The sequence below is a fragment of the Bufo gargarizans genome, chromosome 6, assembly GCF_014858855.1.
Source record: "Bufo gargarizans isolate SCDJY-AF-19 chromosome 6, ASM1485885v1, whole genome shotgun sequence".
Taxonomy (NCBI): Eukaryota; Metazoa; Chordata; class Amphibia; order Anura; family Bufonidae; genus Bufo; species Bufo gargarizans.
In genome coordinates, this window is record NC_058085.1 from 313,546,900 (window position 1) to 313,568,270 (window position 21,371).

Genomic DNA, 21,371 nt, shown 5'->3' on the forward strand with positions numbered 1-21,371 from the left:
TCTCGGCGCTCCAATCAGCCCCCTTCGAGCCTTTACGGGAGGTCTCCCTTCGCCTTCTGTCCTGCAAGGTCATCTTTCTTGTGGCCGTCACGTCTCTCCGACGGGTGTCGGAGTTAGCGGCTCTTTCTTGCTCCGAACCTTTCCTGATCTTCCACCAGGATAAGGTTGTGCTTCGGCCTGTCCCGACTTTCCTGCCAAAGGTGGTCTCCGCCTTTCACATCAATGAGGACATCGTCCTTCCGTCGCTCTGTCCCTCTCCTTCCCACCCCAGAGAACGGGAACTGCACCGTCTGGATGTGGTCAGGGCGTTGAGGATTTACTTGGAGGTCACCGGGTCCTTTCGGCGCACGGACTCCCTGTTTGTGGTTCCGGAGGGTTCGCGCAAAGGGTTGGCGGTCTCCAAGGTGGCTATTGCCCGTTTCATTAAACTGGCGGTGTCTGAGGCTTATCGAGCCAAGGGCAGACCTCCGCCTTTTGGCGTCACTGCTCATTCCACCAGAGCAGTCGGAGCTTCCTGGGCGCAGAGGCATCGGGCCTCGGCTGAACAGTTGTGCAAAGCAGCCACTTGGTCCTCTCTGCACACTTTCACAAAGTTCTATAGGGTGCATACGCATGCATCAGCGGATGCTGCGTTGGGCCGCCTGGTTTTGCAGGCAGCGGTTTCCTGATGCTCTGGTGGTGTTCCGCCTTGGGTTTGTGGTCCCTCCCTTCTTGGACTGCTCTTGAACGTCCCAAGGTCTGTGTCCCCCAAGGAAAATGGGCGAGAAAAGGAGATTTTTGTATAACTTACCAGTTAAATCTCTTTCTCGCTCTTCCTTGGGGGACACAGCACCCACCCTTCTGTGTTTGGTTACAGGGTTATGGTCTGGCGCCCCGTTGGGTTGCTGGCTGGTTGTTTCCGTTATTGGTTGTTATCCTTTCACTACTTGGACACGCAACTGGTAGCCTCTATCTCCAGGCTGAGGGTATAGCTGATGGAGGAGGGGCTTAACAGTTTTACTTAGTGTCACGCCTCCTAGGGAGCTGAGCTATACCCAAGGTCTGTGTCCCCCAAGGAAGAGCGAGAAAGAGATTTAACTGGTAAGTTATACAAAAATCTCCTTTTCTGGCACAACCACTTCAATAAGGCACAATAACCGTTTCTTGACAGCGCTCTCCCGGGTATATCATTTCTCCTTCATCTCTCCTTCCTTTCTAGATGCTGAAATACTTTGCAGCCTTTGAAGTATTCTTTGAAGAGAATCTCCCCAAGCTTTTCCAGCACTTCAATTCCTATAGTCTTACACCAGACCTCTACCTGATAGACTGGTAAGTTACATAGAGACCAGAAAGCCCTTTTCACTCACAAGACTTTATTCTTTTACTCCTATTTCACCACAAGGGTAGTTTTCTATGTGTCACATGACCCTGCTTGTAAGTTTTATACTTTGCTCCTGTATCATAAGGGCGTCTGTCAAGATGATCCGGCACAAATACCGGCTACCAGCGGGACCAAAAACCACTGCATGCAACAGTTTTTGTCCGGCCGAAACCCAACATTTATGCCGGAAAGCAGCTGGATCACCACCATTGAGTTCCGTCCTAGGGGCTCAATACCCGAAAAGAACTGATCAGTTTTATCCTAATGCATTCTGAATGGAGAGCAATCCGTTCAGGATGCATCAGGATGTCTTCAGTTCAGGATGGAGATAATACCGCAGCATGCTACGGTTTTATCTCCGTCCAAAATTCCGGAGCACCTGCTGGCCCCGAGTGTTCCGGCAAAACGGATCCGGCATTGCGGTCAGCGCATGCTCAGACCGCAAAATATGTGCAAAAAATAAATGCCGGATCTGTTTTTCTGGATGACACTGAAGAGACAGATGCCATCAGTTTGCATACGTTTTGACGGATCCGGCAGGCAGTTCCGGCGACTTAACTGCCTGCCGGAATCCTCTGCCGCAAGTGTGAAAGTACCCATAGTACATAGGGATCCGGTGGTGATCTGTTGAATCCACCAGAGCTGGATCTGGTGAGCTCCAATAGGCTGTTTTCTGCCTGAAACATTAAAGGGGTTGTCTCATCATGGACAATGAGGGCATATAACTAGGATATGCCCCCATTGTTTTATAGGTGCGGGTCCTATATCGAGACCGAAGCCCCGCAAGGTGGTGGCTAGAGGACTCCGGTCCGGCCACCACCAAGCCGGCTCTCCATAGAAGTGAATGGGAGCGTACCGCGCATGCGCGGCCCCCGCTTCTATTAATTTCTATGGGGCTGACAGAAATAGCAGAGACAGTGCTCGGCTATTTTCGCTGGCCCCATAGAAAATGAATGAAGGGCGGCTGCACATGCGCAGTGCACCCTCCTTCACTTGCGGGGCCCCATTCTTAATAATAGGTGCGGGACATATCTGATAATACACAGGCATCGGCCCTGTGCTCTCCACATCGTCCCTGTGCTCTCCGCATCGTGGATGCAGACGCATTAACTTGAATGAGTCCACAAGATACGGAGTGGTGCGGACCGGAGACACGGATTGGATGCCTATGGAAGCGCTACCGGGGGGTTTCAGTCCATGCCTCCGCACCGCAAAATATATTTTGCAGTGTGGACCGTCTCTTGCGGATGCTTGTTCATCGGATGATACTCTCTTTCGGAACAGAAACAATGACTTTCTATGGGAAGAAGCAATCACGTTAGCGATCGCTTGTCCCCATAAAGCGGAGGTGATCGCTGCCTATAAATGACGTCCTCTTCTCTGCTGACAATTATTGAGAATGTCTAGTTTATCCCCAGTAATTGCCTGACACACCGGTCCGTGTTCATGCTGCTTCCTATCCTCAAATGAGTTCTGCACCTGAACACTGCACCTAGACTTTGAGTCTGGTGTCATTTGTAATCTAGGATTTGGGGCTTTAACTCCCTAACAATCACATTGAAGTTGGGGGGGGGGAACCTCCTGCAAATTTTATTTTTATTGTAGACTTTGAATTTGTGCCTCAAATAAATATAGTTATAGGGGTATTCCATGATTTTAATATTGACGGCAATTACAATCTGATCAAGGGGCAATACGCAGCACCCCTGCCACTCAGCTGTTCTAGAGGAGCTGTAAGGGCTTTTTCCTGCCACTGTGAACACTGCAACCCTGTACACGAACACCGCTGGAAATGACTAGGGTGCCGCAGTTGAGTATAAGCACATTTTTAAAATTTTATTACATTGTGTTGCTTTTGGCCATCGGTCCAAACATTGTGAACTAAGTATCCTGACATATACAGCTGCGCCCAGGGATCTCACTTCACTTACTATTATCCCTGGGCACCGCTCCGTTCTCCCGTTATGTCCTCCGGTATGTTCGGGGACTTGGTTATAGTAGGCGAAGACTTAGGGGACTTGGTTATAGTAGGCGGAGTCTGCCCTTGTTCTGCTGGGCGTCTCCTTCTCCTAGGCTGTAGCGCTGGCCAATCGCAGCGCAGAGCTCACAGCCTGGGAGTTTTTTTTTCTCCCAGGCTGTGAGCGCTGCGCTGCGATTGGCCAGCGCTACAGCCTAGGAGAAGGAGACGCCCAGCAGAACAAGGGCAGACTCCGCCTACTATAACCAAGTCCCCTAAGTCTCCGCCTACTATAACCAAGTCCCCGAACATACCGGAGGACATAACGGGAGAACGGAGCGGTGCCCAGGGATAATAGTAAGTGAAGTGAGATCCCTGGGCGCCGCTGTATATGTCATGATACTAAGTTCACAATGTTTGGACCGATGAAAGGTCCTCTTTAACTATGACAACCCTCTTAATAATCTATTATTTTCTAGTCATGGCAAATGCTACATGCATCTTTCGCAGTACAAGGGTTAAAAATGTCTTCTCTGCAATCAGCATTAACATATTAAAATCGAAGCCCTAAAGTATGAGAAATACAAATGAGGTAAAAAAAATAAGACTAATTGCACATTTGAAAATTACTATTTTTTTTTTAATTCTATTCTAAGGCCCTTCTACACGGACCGGTGCACAGGCGATTGTCATAAACGGGCCGAACATTCCTTATAATTGCCTGATTGTTGAGTGGAGGTGATCAGCGGCAGATTTACATTGGGCAATTATCTGGAAGAAGCATTTGTACGAATACTCATTCCAGATTATTACCCCAGTTTTTGGCCGATGTGAAAGGGACGTTTCTTACTACAGCCTATCCTTGTCTAATAAATCTGTGTGATGGCTTCATACGGTAGTTGCACTAGTCTTTATAGATAGGTTTTTCGGAGTTCGTGGTTTGAATGAATGTGCTTGACTTCTTTGTGCCTGCAGGATATTTACTCTGTACAGTAAATCGCTACCACTTGATCTTGCCTGTCGAGTGTGGGACGTGTTCTGCAGGGACGGCGAGGAGTTCTTGTTTCGAACTGCGCTGGGAATCCTGCGACTGTATGAAGATATCCTTTTACAGATGGACTTTATTCACATAGCACAGTTCCTCACAAAACTGCCTGATGACATTACATCCGAGAAGCTCTTCAGCTGCATTGCAGCTATTCAGATGCAAAACAGTAATAAAAAGTGGACCCAGGTGAGTGGGGGAGTTTTTTTTCTTCTTTCGAGAATGTTTTCCCTGTGAGGAGTTCTATGATGTAAGATGCCGATCAGTTTTCTTAAAGGATTTGTACAGTTTCCCAAAATTGTATTCATGTGTGTCCTTATGTGAGCAGAGCAGATCTGTAATCGTTACCACATGGTTATATGTAGACCAACCTGGTCTTACTGCTTCTACACCCATGAATATCTCTCTAAGTCTAGCACACAGTATTCTTAAAGGGGTCGTCTGTTTTTATTTTATTTTTTACTATTGCTGACCTATTCTAAGGATAGGTCATCAATATCAGATTGTCAGGGGCCTGACTCCTGGCACCCCCGCCGATCAGCTGTTAAAAAAAAAAAAAAAAGGCAGCCCTCGTACAAGTGCTGCCTTCTCTGTTCTGTTTATCTGCTCACCGCAGCAATTGCAGTGGTGAGCAGTGTAATTACAAGTATGGCGTCCCCATTCACTTCTATGAGCAGATAAACCGAGCAGAGAAGGCAGCGCTACTTTTTCTTCAACCAGCTGATCGGCGGGGGTGCCGGGAGTCAGACCCCCGCCAATCTCATATTGATGACCTATCCTGAGGATAGGTCATCAATAGTAAACAGCTGAGAACCCCTTTAAAGCTTACAGGGTTTTTCTAATATATAACTTGCATAGCTTTTCTGCTCAGACCTGCCATAAGAGTAGAATCTGTGGAACATAAACTGATGCAGACTATGCCTGAGGTATATAAAGATATTTGTATTATTATTAATGGGGTTATCACAGAATGACCACTTAGCACCTCTCCACATGATAGGAAATAAGTGATTGGGATGGGGTGTCTGACCACTGGGACCCTCACCGATCAGAAGAACAGGGGTTCAGTGTCCCCTATGTGAATAGTGTGGACATTGCCATACTACTATTACTCATGTAGATATCCGTGTACAGCACTCGGCTCTCTCCTGCAGTTCCACAGAGATGGAATGCAGCAATGAGCATGCTCGACTGGAACTCCATTCAAACGGAGGACATGGGATCCCCTGTTCTTGAGATTCCAGCAGTCAGCTTATATGCTGTTGTGTCGATGGGTAATAAGTTGTCATTCTGGGACATCCCCTTTATGCACAGATTTTACATTGTAGGGATCCCTTAGAGGATTCCCCACCTTTAGGCCTCATGCCGACGAACGTATTTTGTTTCCGCGTCCGTTCCGTTTTTTTTTTTTTGGGCGGATAGGATGCGGATCCGTTCATTTATATGGAGCTGTTAAAAATGCGGATAGTCAACAGTTTGTTCTCCGCGTCCGTTGTCCATGGTTCCATTCTGCAAAAAAAAAATAAAGCATGTCCTATCCTTGTCCGTTAAGGATAAGCATATACAATGGATCTGCAAAAAAAAACGGATGCCATAAGGACATCATCCGTGGTTCTTTTTTTGCAGATCCGCAATTTGCGGACTGCAAAACACGTACGGTCGTGTGCATGTAGCCTTAAAATGATAGAAAATGACATGACTGACACCTTGAAGGTGAGAGTTTTCTTAGACTTCCATGACTCCTGTTCTTTGTAATGCTGTGGGACTTGACGTTGCAGCTTCAAGTCCATGAATAATATGAGCTGGGTCCACATCATAATCTAAATCTGAGTCTCCTAGCTTCCAGGCCTGCATACATCTAACTTTTCACACGGTATAAAAGTTACTTACTGGAATAACTCCTATAACAATCATTTCAAAAAAAAAAAAAAAAAGTTTAATTGTTTTGTATGTTTTTCTGATTTCTGTCTTACGGCCTGTATAGCTCCTAAATGTCCATAGTTTTTAATAGTGCTTGTCATCAGTGCGGCTAATATTAGGCACACACAGTAGAGACTGGAATATCCATGAGAGAATATACAGGCAACCCATGTGTTGTAAGACAGTACTACCCACTAAGCCACCATATTTTTACAGTGTTCCTATGGCAGATTTGTCTAAGATCCTGTAGTTTATTTCCTAAATCCCAACCTACATAAAAAAGTGAGTACTAAAATAGCCAACAATTCACAAATACAACCTGAATCATTATTAAAGGGTATCCGTCAGTAAATACCGCTTAATAAAACCAGCTGACATGGGAGATGTGCTCTTGTAAGCTGAATCTAGTGGTGTTGGTTGCACCCAGAGGTTCCACTCGCTCTCCTACAGCCAGACCCCGAAGTCTCACACCTGTGCCTTCACTTTAGTATTTGGCACAGGCACATTACATATGCTTCCCGGTCGATGGATTCTGTTCTGCGCCAAACGTGGGCGAAAGCGCAGGTGCAAGACGTAAGAGCTAGGTGTGATTACGTCTTCGCTGCCTGGCCCTGTCAGTCAAAGTGGTGGGGCCTGTAGAAGTGAACGGAGTCTCTAGGTGCAATGAAGAGCAATAGCAACACCCTCATTGCACCAGGGGGCTAATTTGCATATTAATAAAGTGCTGTTTTCTTTGCAATGCAACCACAGAGCGAGATGAGACCAGCACCGTTGGATTCAGCCGACAAGGGCCCACACCTCCCATTGCAGCTGGTTTTAATTACTGTAGAAGGGTTTAGTGACAGGTTCTCTTTAATTCCTATTAATAAATTACAGGTTTAAAGTGGCTCCCACAGACGAGAACGGAACGACATCCATAAGTCATGTAACCATCATACTGCAATATGATTAGATTCTTCACCTGATTTTCCATATCAAATATATTACAATGATAAAATGCAGCAGTGCAAGCGAATAACAGAACATACAGCATGCCCATGTATAAAGAAGGTAATATGCCTTCCTTGTGGGAGTGTGTCCCTAGGGTTGTCACGATTACAAAATTTTGATTTGCTTTCAATACCATAAAAAATTATTGCAATATTCGATACCACACGAAAAAAAAAAAAAAAGCCACCTGCATTCCGCATTTTCTGAAACGTTCGGCCCATAATAGAACAATCCTATCCTATTTTTGGGGGGGACAAGGTGACAAAAAAATGGCGAATCGCACTGTTTTTATTTTTTTCTGCTATGGCGTTCACCACATAGGAGATAATTATTTTAATAGTTTGCACTTTTTACTTACCCCCTTAGGAACTAGAATCCTTGTCCTATTCACCCTAATAAAGATCTATAAAGGTGAATAGGACTTTACTCTGTCCCTGCTGCTGGGGCTCCGGGCACCTGAGGGGTTAATTGTTGCGGTTTGCAGGATCAGTGTGCCCTATTATTGAGGCCGGGTATGTGATACAGCCGCTGGCACCCACTGCCTACACTTAAATTAATGGGTTAATTGAATTCATTGGTAGCGCAATGGCCACAGTCCCTCCCCTTCTCCTCAGCACTAAGTTCCCATTTGTGGCAGCAGCGGCACAGTGGGAAGGGAGAGACTGACTCCTTCTCCACTGTGCTGCTGAGGAGAACATGGCACGCGCTGAAATCGGCGCATGCCATGTTCTCGAACTGATACTAGGCTGCGCAGCCTACTATCATTAGATAGTAAAACCCGGTATCGAAACTATCCGGGTCTAAAAGTATTGATTGGGTATCGATACTTTGACACCCGGTGCAATTCTAGTCCCTATGAGTAGTGTTGAGCGAACGTCTGTTTTCAAGTTCGGCGTACAAGGTTCGGGATATTTAAGAATTCCGTTATGGATTCTGCTACCACGGACCATAACTTATGGTCCATGGTACCAGAATCCATAACTGAATTCTTGGATAACCCGAACCTTGTGCGCCAAACTTGAAAATAGAAGTTTGCTCATCCCTACCTATGAGTGAAGGTCTGACTTTTTAACAAGCCTTGGAACATAAGGGGAAAAGCCTACTGTCCATCTGTAGACAACCTACAATTGAATGCAGTTAAGGCAGTGTGCTAGGTCTCCTTAAAATGTTTTCATGTCATGTTTTCATCAAAATATTTATTTTAGCATATGTTACTATCGCTGCCGCATTATACATAAAGAAGTCTTTAGTTTCTTTCTTCACATACCACTGTTTTCTTTGAGTTTTTCCCTTAGTAACAGCTGTTTTAACCCATACAATATGAGGATCTCCTCTGCCAGTTCTCTGAGGACAAAACTGCCTTCCCTCTCATCCCATATACACTTGCTGTAGCCCCCAGCTTCCTGGCAGCCAATCAGATTGGATTACTGAGAGACACGCCTCCTCACTCTGAAGCCTAATGCAGGCATACAGTGTGGAGGAATGGGTTTATTTTCACTGTTTCACAAATATATCATAAGATACAGGTAGAATTGCCCACAGTGATTACAATTTAACAGTGTCTCTAGATGGGAAAAGGATTTAGGTAACATGACATTGAATTGGGAATAATATACAAAAATAAAAAGAATCCTCCATCTCCAGTAAATTCCGCCTAATACAATTTAAGATGATACATCGGTTATACTATACTCCTTTATCCCTATCTAAGATGTATAGAGAAAAACATGATAGATGTTTGAAGTGCCATGGAGAAGCGGCAATGCCATCTTCTCTGGAACTGTCTACACATTCAGAGTTTCTGGCAACAGGTATATGTAGAACTAGGAAACATTATGTCGCAAAGATGGACACCATGTATAGAACAAGTAATATGTGGCTTATTTGCTTATAGCTTTGAATCTAAAGATAATTGTAGATGGTTGGTGGGTCTTCAATTAGCAAGAGTCCCGACAGTAAATAAATGGGGCTCGGAAAGTAGCCCCGAGATTGCGGAGTGGAGACCTCTGATGAATAGGTTGGTGATATATGAACGTATGGCCCAATTGGAGTAGCTGTCTGGTTGGGAGGCCCACTGACAATGACCTAGGGTTGGGATATTGGGGGTCTATTGGGAAGTGGGGGAGGGGAGAGAATTTAACTGAAAAATTGACGTGATATTATACTGAATAAATGTTAATTGTGAGATGTGATAATCTTAACTGGAATTGCCTAGTTTTGTATCTCCTTTTATATCTTGAATATATAAAAAGGAGAGAAAAAAGGAAGAGACCAGTGGAAAGGGACAGGAGACATTAATGAAAGCGGTTATTGTAAGGTAATTACAGATATTTTGGCAATCATTGACAGACTAAGGGCTCTTGCACACGACCGTATGCCCTCCGAGACATACGGTCCGTGAGCAGGCCATATGTCCCCGAGCGGCATTGATCGTGCGCACGGGACAATTGAGTGCTGGCGGCCCAACGTGCACAGCATCATTGTAATCCATGATGCTGTGTGCGCACGATTAATGCCGCATCGGGACATATGGCCTGCTCACGGACAGTATGTCTCGGAGGGCATACGGTCGTGTGCAAGAGCCCTTAGTCTGTCAATGATTGCCAAAATATCTGTAATCACCTTACACAATAACAGCTTTCATTAATGTCTCCTGTCCCTTTCCACTGGTCTCTTCCTTTTTTTTTTATATATATATATATATATATATATATATATATATATATATATCAAGATGTAAAAGGAGATACAAAACTAGGCAATGCCAGTTAAGAATATCACATCTCACAATTAACAATTATTTAGTATAATATCACGTCAATCTTTCAGTTAAATCCCCCCTTCCCCAATAGACCCCCAATATCCCAACCCTAGGTCATTGTCGGTGGGCCTCCCAACCAGACAGCTACTCCAATTGGGCCATACACTCATATGTCACCAACCTATTCATCAGAGGTCTCCACTCCATAATCTCGGGGCTACTTTCCAAGCCCCATTTATTTACTGTCGGGACTCTTGCTAATTGAAGACCCGCCAACCATCTACAATTATCTTTAGATTCAAAACTATAAGCAAATAAGCCACATATTACTTGTTCTATACATGGTGTCCATCTTTGCGACATAATGTTTCCTAGTTCTACATATACCTGTTGCCAGAAACTCTGAATGTGTAGACAGTTCCAGAGAAGATGGCATTGCCGCTTCTCCATGGCACTTCAAACATCTATCATGTTTTGCTCTATACATATTAGATAGGGATAAAGGAGTATAGTATAACCGATGTATCATCTTAAATTGTATTAGGCGGAATTTACTGGAGATGGAGGATTCTTTTATATTTTTGTATTTTATTTCCAATTCAGTGTCATGTTACCCAAATCCTTTTCCCATCTAGACACACTTAAATTTTATCACTGTGGGCAATTCTTATCACTGTGGGTATCTTATGATATATCTGTGCAATAGTGAAAATAAACCCATTCTTTCTAAAATAAAACCCCCCAAATTCTGATCTTGAACAGAGTTTTTCTCGCCCAGTTTCCTTGGGGGACACAGAAGACCTTGGGTATAGCTCATCTCCATAGGAGGCGTGACACTAAGTGAAAACTGTTAAGCCCCTCCTCCACAGCTATACCCTCAGCCTGGAGAGAGAGGCTGCCAGTTTTTTGCTTAGTGTCCAAGGAGGCAAGACACTCCCTGCTACTGCAGGGCTGTTTTCCCCTTGTTTTAAATTTTGATTTTTACTTTTTTCTTTTCTTTTTGTTCCAGATCATCAGGGACAACAGAGACGCACTAGACCTCTCTGTTTCTCCCGGGGTCGAGCTGCGCCAGTGCCGGTCATCCGCACTGCTGCCTCCCCCACAGAAGGCAAGGTGGATCAGGGCAGCCCAGCTCCCCTACATCCCGCCAGCACAAGGGTCGCCCGCACGCCAAGTCCCTCTTCCAGCGTCCTGCCACTACGGTGCCAGTAGCTGAAGGGGCGACCCTGCTGGAACGGACCGAGGGTGAAGACGGCTATGGTGAGAGATTGGCTTCTCCAGCCCTACGTCCCCCCCCTCACCCCTCACCCCACCCCGGTCTCCTGCGTGCCTGACTCCCATACTGACAGGGCCTCTGGACCCTTTTGTCCCTGCTAGCCCTAGGCTGGCCCCTGGCTGCCACAGGGCGACATTTTGCTCCCATAGGACATGGCACCCTTCTTCCTGCAAGAAGAATGCCTGGGGAGCTGCAGACCTAGCTGCCCCTGACGTAGGGGTTAGGCAGGATTCCCACCCTCACAGACCCGGTCTCAGGGTCCCCCTCCCTCTTACCGGCCACTGCTTCAGGGCCACAGGGCCCGCGCCTTGCTGCCCCTGGTCCATCACGGGCTCCGGTCCGGTCAGCACTAATATTCCGGTGCGGCCGGGCGCCGCAAAAGATTTTAGGTTCCGCGGCTCCCGCGGCGGTCCGCCATTCCAGGCCTCCTTACTTCCGGCAGGCGGGGTGGGCTCCCGCGGCCAGCGAGCCACCATTCCAGTCCTGTCTCTCCGGCCGGCCGGGTGGGCTCCCGCGCCGGCGAACCGCCATTCCGGGCCCCTATCTCTTCTGGCCGGCGGGGTGGGCTCCCGTGGCCGGCATTGGGCTATGCCCAGCAGGTGGCGGTCGGCGGGGCTCCGCTACTTGGTCCCAGGCTTCGGCCTGCTGTGCCGCAATCCCGACCGGCCCGCGGGGTAGGCTCCCGCGGCCGGTTTGAAGCGCCGTTCCGCCCCAGGTCCCGGCGGTATGACGGGCCGGGGGCCGCAATTTAGCCCCCGGCTTCGCGGCCTACTAGGCCGCAATCTTCCGGTCTCTGGTGGAGGGGGCGGGAACTTCTCCAGGCGCGAATTTTCCCGCCTGGAGGTTCCTCCGCCCCCAGGGGATCGCACGCCGCCCTCCAGGCCGGATCCCTGTTAACCCTTTGGGTGCAGGCCGGCTCCCAAAATTGGGTCTGTATAGTTGGCCCCCATTTTTTTCTCAGGGCCCCTATATGGTGGCTCCCCTTTAGCCTCAGAGGCTGAGTTGAAAGAAGAAAAAAAAAAAAAAAAAAAAAAAAATGAAATAAAAATAATAGATCATGATTTCTATTGGGCTGCGCTTGACGCTGCAGCCTCATCAGTAATGCTGCATGTCTGCATGACCTCCTTCCACAGGCGGCATGGTGTTGCGCTCCCAGCCTGCGTCGCTGCTAGGGCATTTCCCCTTTTAGGCGGTTTTCTTGCCTCTTCCAGGATACGGCGCTGGCCAAGTGCATTCGGCCCTCTGTAGGCAGCATTCATCGTCTCTCCAGTTATGGTGCCTGCCATGTGCATTCCCCCCCCCCCCCTCCTAGGCGGGCTACTGCACTCTCCCTGGCTGGCCATGTGCATGACCCCCTTCTTGGGCGGAATGCTGCACCTTCACCGGATACGGTGCTGGCCTTCTGCACGACCCCCTTCCATAGGTGGAACGCTGCACTCTCTGGATTTGCTGCCGGCCATGTGCGTGACCCCCTTCCGTGGGCGGAACGCTGCACTCACTGGATTCGCTGCCGGCCATGTGCGTGACCCCCTTCCTGGGCGGAACGCAGCACTCTCACTGGATCTGATGCCGATCATGTGCATCCCCCCTTTTTTAGGCGGGATACTGCACTTTCACCGGATACGGTACTGGCTGTGTGCACGACCCCCTTCCAGGCGGCGCTGATGTGCTATGATGTACTTATGTACTATGTTATTATGCTGCACTCTCGCTGATGTGCTATGATGTACTTATGTACTATGTTATTGTGCTGCACTCTCACTGATTGCGCTGCCGGCCTTTTCTTAGGCGGTATGCTGCACTCTCATTGGATTCCCTGCCGGCCTTAGGTATGCCTCCTTCCCTCAGACAGCATACATACATCCCTCTGTCTTTGGGTGTTTCCTCGCAGGTACGTTGCTGGCCACGTGCATGTACCCCATACATGGCAGGGTGCTTGCACTCTCGCTGGATCCGCTGTCGGCCATGGGCATGACTCCTCTTCCGTAGGCAGTGTACGCACTCTTGCTGGATTCGCTGCCAGCCAGGGGCATGCCTTCCTTCCTCAGGCGACATGCACGCGTTCTTAGTGACTGTGGTTGTCTCTCGCCAGTACGTTGCTGGCCATGTGTATGACTCCCATGCATGGCGGTGTGCTCGCACTCTCCCTGGAGGAGATGCTGGCCATGTGCTTTACCCCCTTTTTCTGGGCGGTGTGCTACACTCACCGGATACATTGCTGGCCATGAGAATGGCCCTCTATCATGGGTGGAACGCTTGCACTTCCATTGGATACGGTGCTGGCCTTGTGCGTGACCACTTCTCACTTCAAGGGCAGAATTTGGCACGCTCCTGGGATTCACGGCTGTCCTTATGTGGCTGGGCTGGACTTGTACATGTCCCCATTCATTGGCAGAGTAGTTACTCTCTCGCTGAGTTCAGTGTTGGGTGTATTATTGCACACTCATTTAATGCTAGGATACCCTGTGCATGTTCCCCTTTCACTAGATGGACCTCCTGCATTCCTGCTGGTTTATAGGGTATGTCCTGCTTCTCTGAAGTAGGTTCGGCCTTAGGCATCACTCCCTTTTGGGACCGGTCTTTGCACTCTTGCCAACTGTAGTTGGCCAGGTACAATTTCCCCCCTTTCGGGGTGGACTGATTGCGTTCCGTCGCATGCTATACTGGTTTTGTGCATAACTCCCTTTCAGGTTGCACTTTGCGATTCCGTACATGCTGTGGCGCTCTGGGACGAGCCCCCCTTTTTTCTAGGTGGGTTGGCCTTCTCGCTGCTTGCGGGGCTGCTCGTTCGTATGCCTCACCTGCTTCCTGCGGCATACCTTTGTTTCTTGGGAGCCGATGCTTGCCGCCAGCCTTGCACTCGTCCCTAGGGAGTTCCTTCTGTCCTCTTGACCGGACAGGCTCTATTTCTCTCTGCTGCACCGAGCTGGGTGGTGCTCATTCATTTAGTTGGCCTTTCATTCCAGGGAGTGTTCGTGGGTCCTAGATGCATGCCCTTTGCGTCCTTCTGCAGCATTGCTTCCCTGCGCTAGTGGTCCCATGGTCGAGAGTGCTGTTGTCTGCGGGGCCTCTCGAATTCTTCATTGGCGCTGTCAGGACTGCGGTTCCCTTGCCTGCCGCAATTTCCTCCTCTTCGGATGCAGTGTGGTATGAGTCCTTCCTCTTGGCGCCTCTACGCTTTCTGTCTGATCTGCTGCCGGGTTCGGGCTGCTCTTCTCGGGACGGTCACCCAACTTCTCTTGGGTGCTGGATTACCCAGGTCCGGAGGACCTCCGCCTTGGGTTCTTCAAGGTATTCGCCTTCTGCGAGGCGGTGGACCGGGCGTCTCACAGTGTAGCGGGTTCTGTTTTTGAGCTGTCTTATGGCTTCCCTGTTGCCCACTCCTCCTCCTTTCGGTTGGAGGGTGTTATGTCGGCCTCTGTCTCGACTGCCTCTTTTCGCCGGCTTTGTTTGGCTCCCGCTCTATACAGATCACTCCGATGTGGCTTCCCACAAGACTACGGAGGCTGTGTTTTCACTGTCCTCCCCTCTGGGGTGAGTCTGGTTGTTCCTGTGGATGGTTCCGGTGTTCCTTTTGGCCTCGTACTGTCTCCCTTGTTCGCGCTGGCTGTATTAGCTGTGTGCTTATTTACCGAGTCTACCGCGTTCTGTCCTCCCGCTGGGTGCAGATTGCGTGGCCCGTTCTAAGACGATGGTCCTGATGTAGACTTACCTTCTCGGTAACTTGGGGGGACTACCTTTTCGGTTCAGATTGTCCTTTGATCCCACACAGGGGCTGTTCAACGTGGTTACATCAGCATGGTCTTTAGCCTGCCTTCTCCTGGCGTCTGGCGGATCCTTTTGGGTCTTTGCATCTGTCCTTCTGCTCCCCATTCGGGTGGATGCGGGTCAACGTTGTTCGGGGCCGACGGGGCTAGTTTTGTCGACCCTTCTGCCCGTGTTACTGGTCTGCGCCTGTTCTCATTGGGTTTCGCCTGCTTGCCAGGCGACTCCAGCGGGTTCACTGCTGTCCACTCCTGGCTGTGTCTCGTCCAGGTTCTGTCGTAAGATTTAGGGTTTTTTGTCTGGGGTTCTGTGGAAAGCTGTGCATTCCCCACTCTGAAGTTCTTTCCCCATGGTTCTGTCTTTTGGTTGAGGTGTCAAGTGTCGGCGCTGTTCTTCCTCTTCCAGCGTTCCCGACCCTCTGGGCCTGCCAAGACCTTCTTCCTCGGAGTGGCTCTTTGGTTCCTCTGTGCTGTCCTTCGGTACCGCCCTGGGGACTATATCCAGAGCTCTCGGCGCTCCAATCTTGCCCTTGGAGCTGTTACAGGAGTTCACTCTATCCTTCTGTCCTGTACGGTTGTGTTCCGTATCAGTCGTGTCTCTGACGGGTGCCGGCATGGCCCCCTTTTTTTGTTATGAGTTTTCTGTCCTTTCCAGGACAGGGCTGTTCTGCATCTCGTTTCTTCCTTCCTTCCTTCTGAAGGTGGTGTTGCCTTCGCTTCAACACCTCACCTATTTGGACGTTGTTTGGGCCTGGCCGTTGTTTACTTGGAGATCTCCGACTCTTGCAGTCGTTCGGCCTCTTGGGTTTCCAGGAGGTCTGTGCATAGGGTTGGCAGACTCCAGGGTGGTTTTCCTCCGCTTGATCAGGTTGGCTATTGCTGAGGTTACCGCACCTAGGGCAGGATTCTGTCTTTGGTGTCACCGTTCCTTTCACCAGAGCGGTCGGTGCCTCCTGGGCCGGAGGCATTGGGCTTCGGCCGTGCATTTGGGCACGGTGGCCACAGGTCTGCCTTGCACGCCTTTCTGAGTTCTACAGGGTGCATACTCTGACTTTGGCAGATGCTGCCTTACCCCGCCTGGGTTTACAGGCGGCGGTTCATTGATGCCTTTCGGGTGCTTCGCCTTGGTGTTGTGGTCCCTCCCCCTTTTGGACTGCTTTTGAACGTCCCAAGGTCTTCTGTGTCCCCCAAGGAAACTGGGCGAGAAAACGAGATTTTTGTATAACTTACCAGTAAAATCTCTTTCTCGCTCTTTCCTTGGGGGACACAGCACCCACCCATTAATTGTTTTTTCTCTGTGCGTTTTCCGAGTTTTTGTTACCCGTTGGGTAGTTGGCTTGTTGGTTCCTTGTTGGACTTTGCCTTTTCTCACTGCTTGGACACGCAACTGGCAGTCTCTCTCTCCAGGCTGAGGGTATAGCTGTGGAGGAGGGGCTTAACAGTTTTCACTTAGTGTCACGCCTCCTATGGAGATGAGCTATACCCAAGGTCTTCTGTGTCCCCCAAGGAAAGAGCGAGAAAGAGATTTTACTGGTAAGTTATACAAAAATCTCGTTTTTTTCTTTAGTGCAAGCAAATGCATGTTTAATTTGGGAATATCTAAACTTATCCAGTGGTGTAGGTTCTGTTGCCGAAATTAATTTATCTAGGGCAGGGGTGTCCAAACTTTTTTTGAGGAGGGCCAGATTTGATAAATTGAACATGTGCGAGGGCCGACCATTTTGCCCAACATTCTTTGAACCATGAAAATTACATGCAAATTAACTATTTTATGCAAATGTTATTGCAAACGGCATACCTTTCATTTTGTGACTTGGATGACAAATCTAAACAGGTGTTAAATCACTCTGCCTTCAATATAAAAAACAGGAGGCAGAAATATGTCGGAAACAGTACATTACAAGGTTGTCTGTTAACTTTTAAATTCCAAAAATGTGAACTGGAACATAACACCAAGTATACTCATATGTTCAAATATATTTATAACTGATTGACCAACTGACATTGAAGGGAACCTGTTACCAACTTTATTCCGCCCTTACTATACTAAAGGCAGAATAAAGTAGAGACTGGTGAGTTGATTTCAGCGGTCTGTCATTTATAAGTTAAAAGTAAGTGGTTGCCGAGAACCAACATCACAATCCTTGCAGACTGGGCCTGGCAAAGAGTCCCGGCCACCTGAGAAGAGTCCTGTCATAGATTCCTGCTCTCCCGCCCGCCTGCTGATGACTGACCGTCTTCTACCAAGTTCCCTTTCTGTCTAGGAGAGAACTGCCAATCATCAGCAGATGGACGGGGAGAGCAGGAGATTAGGAATAACCAGGACTCTTCTCAGGTAGATTTGACTCTTTTCAATGATTATGATGCTGGTTCTCAGCAACCACTTACTTTTCACTCATGAAGGGCACACCGCTGACATCAGCATTTCTGTCACTAATTTATGCTGCCCTCAGTGAGATTAGCATAAAGTTGATGACAGGTTCCTTTTAACTGAGATTTTACAATGTATTCATTTCAACTGAAAAAAATCTTGCTGCACTAATGTGATGGGTGAAACTGAGATCTGGACTGCAGCAGATAGGCTAGATCTGGTTCAAAGGCGTCCCGGCAGCCATGGTAACCATTCAGAAAAAGCTAAACGTCGGATCCGGCAATGCGCCGAAATGACGTTTAGCTTAAGGCCGGATCCGGATCAATGCCTTTCAATGGGCATTAATTCCGGATCCGGCCTTGTGGCAAGTGTTCAGGATTTTTGGCCGGAGCAAAAAGCGCAGCATGCTGCAGTATTTTCTCCGGCCAAAAAACGTCCACGTCCGGAACTGAAGACATCCTGAACGGATTTCTCTCCATTCAGAATGCATTAGGATAAAACTGATCAGGATTCTTCCGGCATAGAGCCCCGACGACGGAACTCTAAGCCGGAAGACAAGAACGCAAGTGTGAAAGAGCCCTTAGACATGTTTCCTTTTCTCTCTTATAGGTTCTGTGTAGAAAACTATGCAACAAGGTTGAGGTTGAACTGTATTGGGGATTTGCTGCCATCCTCCTGGCCATTCAGTCAGAGTGAGATAGTGTATGTGCAGTTAGTTAGGAAAATTAATCTGTAAGAAGACAGAGGAATTAGGTTTCTGGCCTGGCCTAGCCATTTATGTAACTGACCTAATCAGAGAGGCCAACCTGAGAAGGGTGCAATCTATAGACTGTGAGGAGAACTCTTTAGATATGGGCCTCATAGTGTAGACATTTATAAGATAGTTCCCATAATTTACAATGTAAAACAAAGATAATCCTACCTATTCTGTAAGACATATATATTCTGGCCTTACTACAGAGAAGAAAAGCCGAGATCTTGCGATGTCCGAGATCTCGTGACGTCAGAGATCTCGTGACATCTGAGATTTGGGCTTTCCTTCTCCCTGAGCCCAAATCCCGCGAGATCTCAGGCGTTGAGATCTCGGCTTTCCTTCTCTGTGAAGGCAAAGACCAAATCTCGTGTGATCTCGGATGTCGCCGCGAGATTTGGCCTTTGCTGATGCAGCCTCTTCCTGTAAGCTGCGGGCTCCCGGTGAGCTGGCGGTGACTGGTGAGAGGGGCCGGGGGCCGGAATACCAACGATTCAATCAAACCTCTGGGGGGCCGTTTTACTTCTGGCCGCGGGCCGCAATTGGCCCGCGGGCCGGACTTTGGACATGCCTGATCTAGGGAGTTTAACTTTCCATGTGAAAATGGGTGCGATAGTGTTAAAACTCCTTTTAATATCCAGTAATCTTGTTCAGGAATTACTGCAAATTCACTTAGGTGTGAATTGTGCCAAATTGGAGTAAAGTTCAAGCCATGTGTTATTCCCAAGATCATTTTGATTTTACACCAGCATTTATGTAGCATATCACTGATTGGGCAATATTTCACCATTTTACCCAGATAGCCTGACTCCAATGTACTAAAGATGTCTCTTAAAGTGTCTTTATATCCTCGGGTAAGCAGTTGGAGAGGGCGGTCTCTCCCCCCAGTCATACACCACTGAAGCGGCGCTGCAATATAATATCCCTAAAAGAAAGGGAGAGAGAGACCGCCGTCTCCTTCTGCCAACCACAGGTATTGTTGTCTTATTCTTACACTTTTCCTGCCCCATACGAAGTCATTTAATAATTTCTCCAACATTTTGAAGAGAGACTCCTCGATCCAGATTGGACAGTTAATCAATACATAAAGTGCTATCGGGAGCAAGACCATTTTCAGAAGGGCTATCCTGTCAGCCTGTGATGATGGCAATTTCTGCCATGTCCTTATCCTATTTTTAATTCCATTAACCATAGGGATAGTATTGAGTATATTAAATCTTTGTAACTCAGCGTTAATTCCAAGGTAATCTATATAGTCAGTGGTCAAGAGCACCCGTACTTAATATTGTCTTTGTGCAATGATCTATCAAGAGGGAGAAGTACAGATTTCTCTTAATTGATCTTATACCCAGACAAAGATCCATAGTCGTCAATAATCTCGATCACTGAAGATAAACCCCTCCATCCACTGGTCTCTTCCTTAAAAGACCGTTGCTAGGACTTTTCTGTCTTTCCTTTAGTGTAAACAGAAGACAGAGGGGCGGTCCTCCTCGGAGGGCATACGGTCGTGTGCAAGAGGCCTAACTCAGGTACACATACCTAGCTCTAATAAACTAGCAAATAAAAAAAATATGACGGTTACACTTTATAGAGACTAGCTGTTTATGAAGACTTTTTAGCAGTACTCCTTGGCGAAAAAAATATATGCAAAGATGTATCTACCAGGAAAAGAGAGCCATCTCACGAGCATCACCTTCTGGAAGTGGCTCCCTATAAGTCAAGGTCCAACTTTTTAACAAGCCTTGGAACTTGGCAAGGAAAAATAGCCAAGCCAAATATCCATCCATAGACAGCTGTTTCGGGGTGCTTGCCCTCATCAGTATGGTAGGATTTTGGCTGGCTGAGTGCAATGCACACCCATGTCAGGAAGTCTACTAGCATAACATTCACCCCAACCTGCGTTTCAACTAAAACCTTTTGTCTGGGGGTAGCACTCTACTGTAGCACACCTTTGTTTAAACAGGTCATCAAGTTTCTGACCCATCTGCTCAATTCATGGATAGTAGTAAGTGATTAAAACACCTGGCACTTATGGCACCGTGTGTGTACAGCCCCCCACCTCCCAGTCAGGGGTCAGATGCTAGCACCACGTGATGTGTATATATTCTGAAGTCTCAGCTGAATGAAGGCAAGTGTTTTATGTCAAGGCTGTCTACACATTTATTCCACCGCCAACAGTAAAGTACCGCATATACTCGAGTATAAGCCGACCCAAATATAAGCCGAGGCCCCTAATTTTACCCCCAAAAAATGGGAAAAATTATTGACTCGAGTATAAGACTAGGGTGGGAAATGCAGCATATGTGGGGGATCTGTGGAGGATGCTGTTATGTGGGGGATCTGAGGAGAACAGTATTATGGGGGATCTGTGGAGGACAGTATTATGGGGGATCTGTGGAGGACAGTATTATGGGGGATCTGTGGAGGACAGTATTATGGGGGATCTGTGGAGGACAGTATTATGGGGGATCTGTGGAGGACAGTATTATGGGGTGATCTGTGGAGGACAGTATTATGGGGGATCTGTGGAGGACAGTATTATGGGGGATCTGTGGAGGACAGTATTATGGGGGATCTGTGGAGGACAGTATTATGGGGGATCTGTGGAGGACAGTATTATGGGGGATCTGTGGAGGACAGTATTATGGGGGATCTGTGGAGGACAGTATTATGGGGGATCTGTGGAGGACAGTATTATGGGGGATCTGTGGAGGACAGTATTATGGGGGATCTGTGGAGGACAGTATTATGGGGGATCTGTGGAGGACAGTATTATGGGGGATCTGTGGAGGACAGTATTATGGGGGATCTGTGGAGGACAGTATTATGGGGGATCTGTGGAGGACAGTATTATGGGGGATCTGTGGAGGACAGTATTATGGGGGATCTGTGGAGGACAGTATTATGGGGGATCTGTGGAGGACAGTATTATGGGGGATCTGTGGAGGACAGTATTATGGGGGATCTGTGGAGGACAGTATTATGGGGGATCTGTGGAGGACAGTATTATGGGGGATCTGTGGAGGACAGTATTATGGGGGATCTGTGGAGGACAGTATTATGGGGGATCTGTGGAGGACACTTATGGGGACCTGTGGAGGACAGTGTTATGGGGGATCTGTGGAGGACAGTGTTATGGGGGATCTGTGGAGGACAGTGTTATGGGGGATCTGTGG

At 48.0% G+C, this 21,371-nt stretch overlaps 1 protein-coding gene across 2 annotated transcripts in view; it reads left to right on the forward strand.

Annotated features, from left to right (window-relative positions):
• Nucleotides 1–21,371, forward strand: part of TBC1D12 (TBC1 domain family member 12) — a 118,090-nt gene that overhangs the window by 90,950 nt on the left and 5,769 nt on the right. For both annotated transcript variants that reach the window (XM_044299960.1, XM_044299959.1), the window contains 2 exons: nucleotides 1,199–1,308; nucleotides 4,293–4,551. In XM_044299960.1, coding sequence (XP_044155895.1) covers nucleotides 1,199–1,308; nucleotides 4,293–4,551 — 369 coding nt within the window. The remainder of the gene's footprint in view (nucleotides 1–1,198; nucleotides 1,309–4,292; nucleotides 4,552–21,371) is intronic.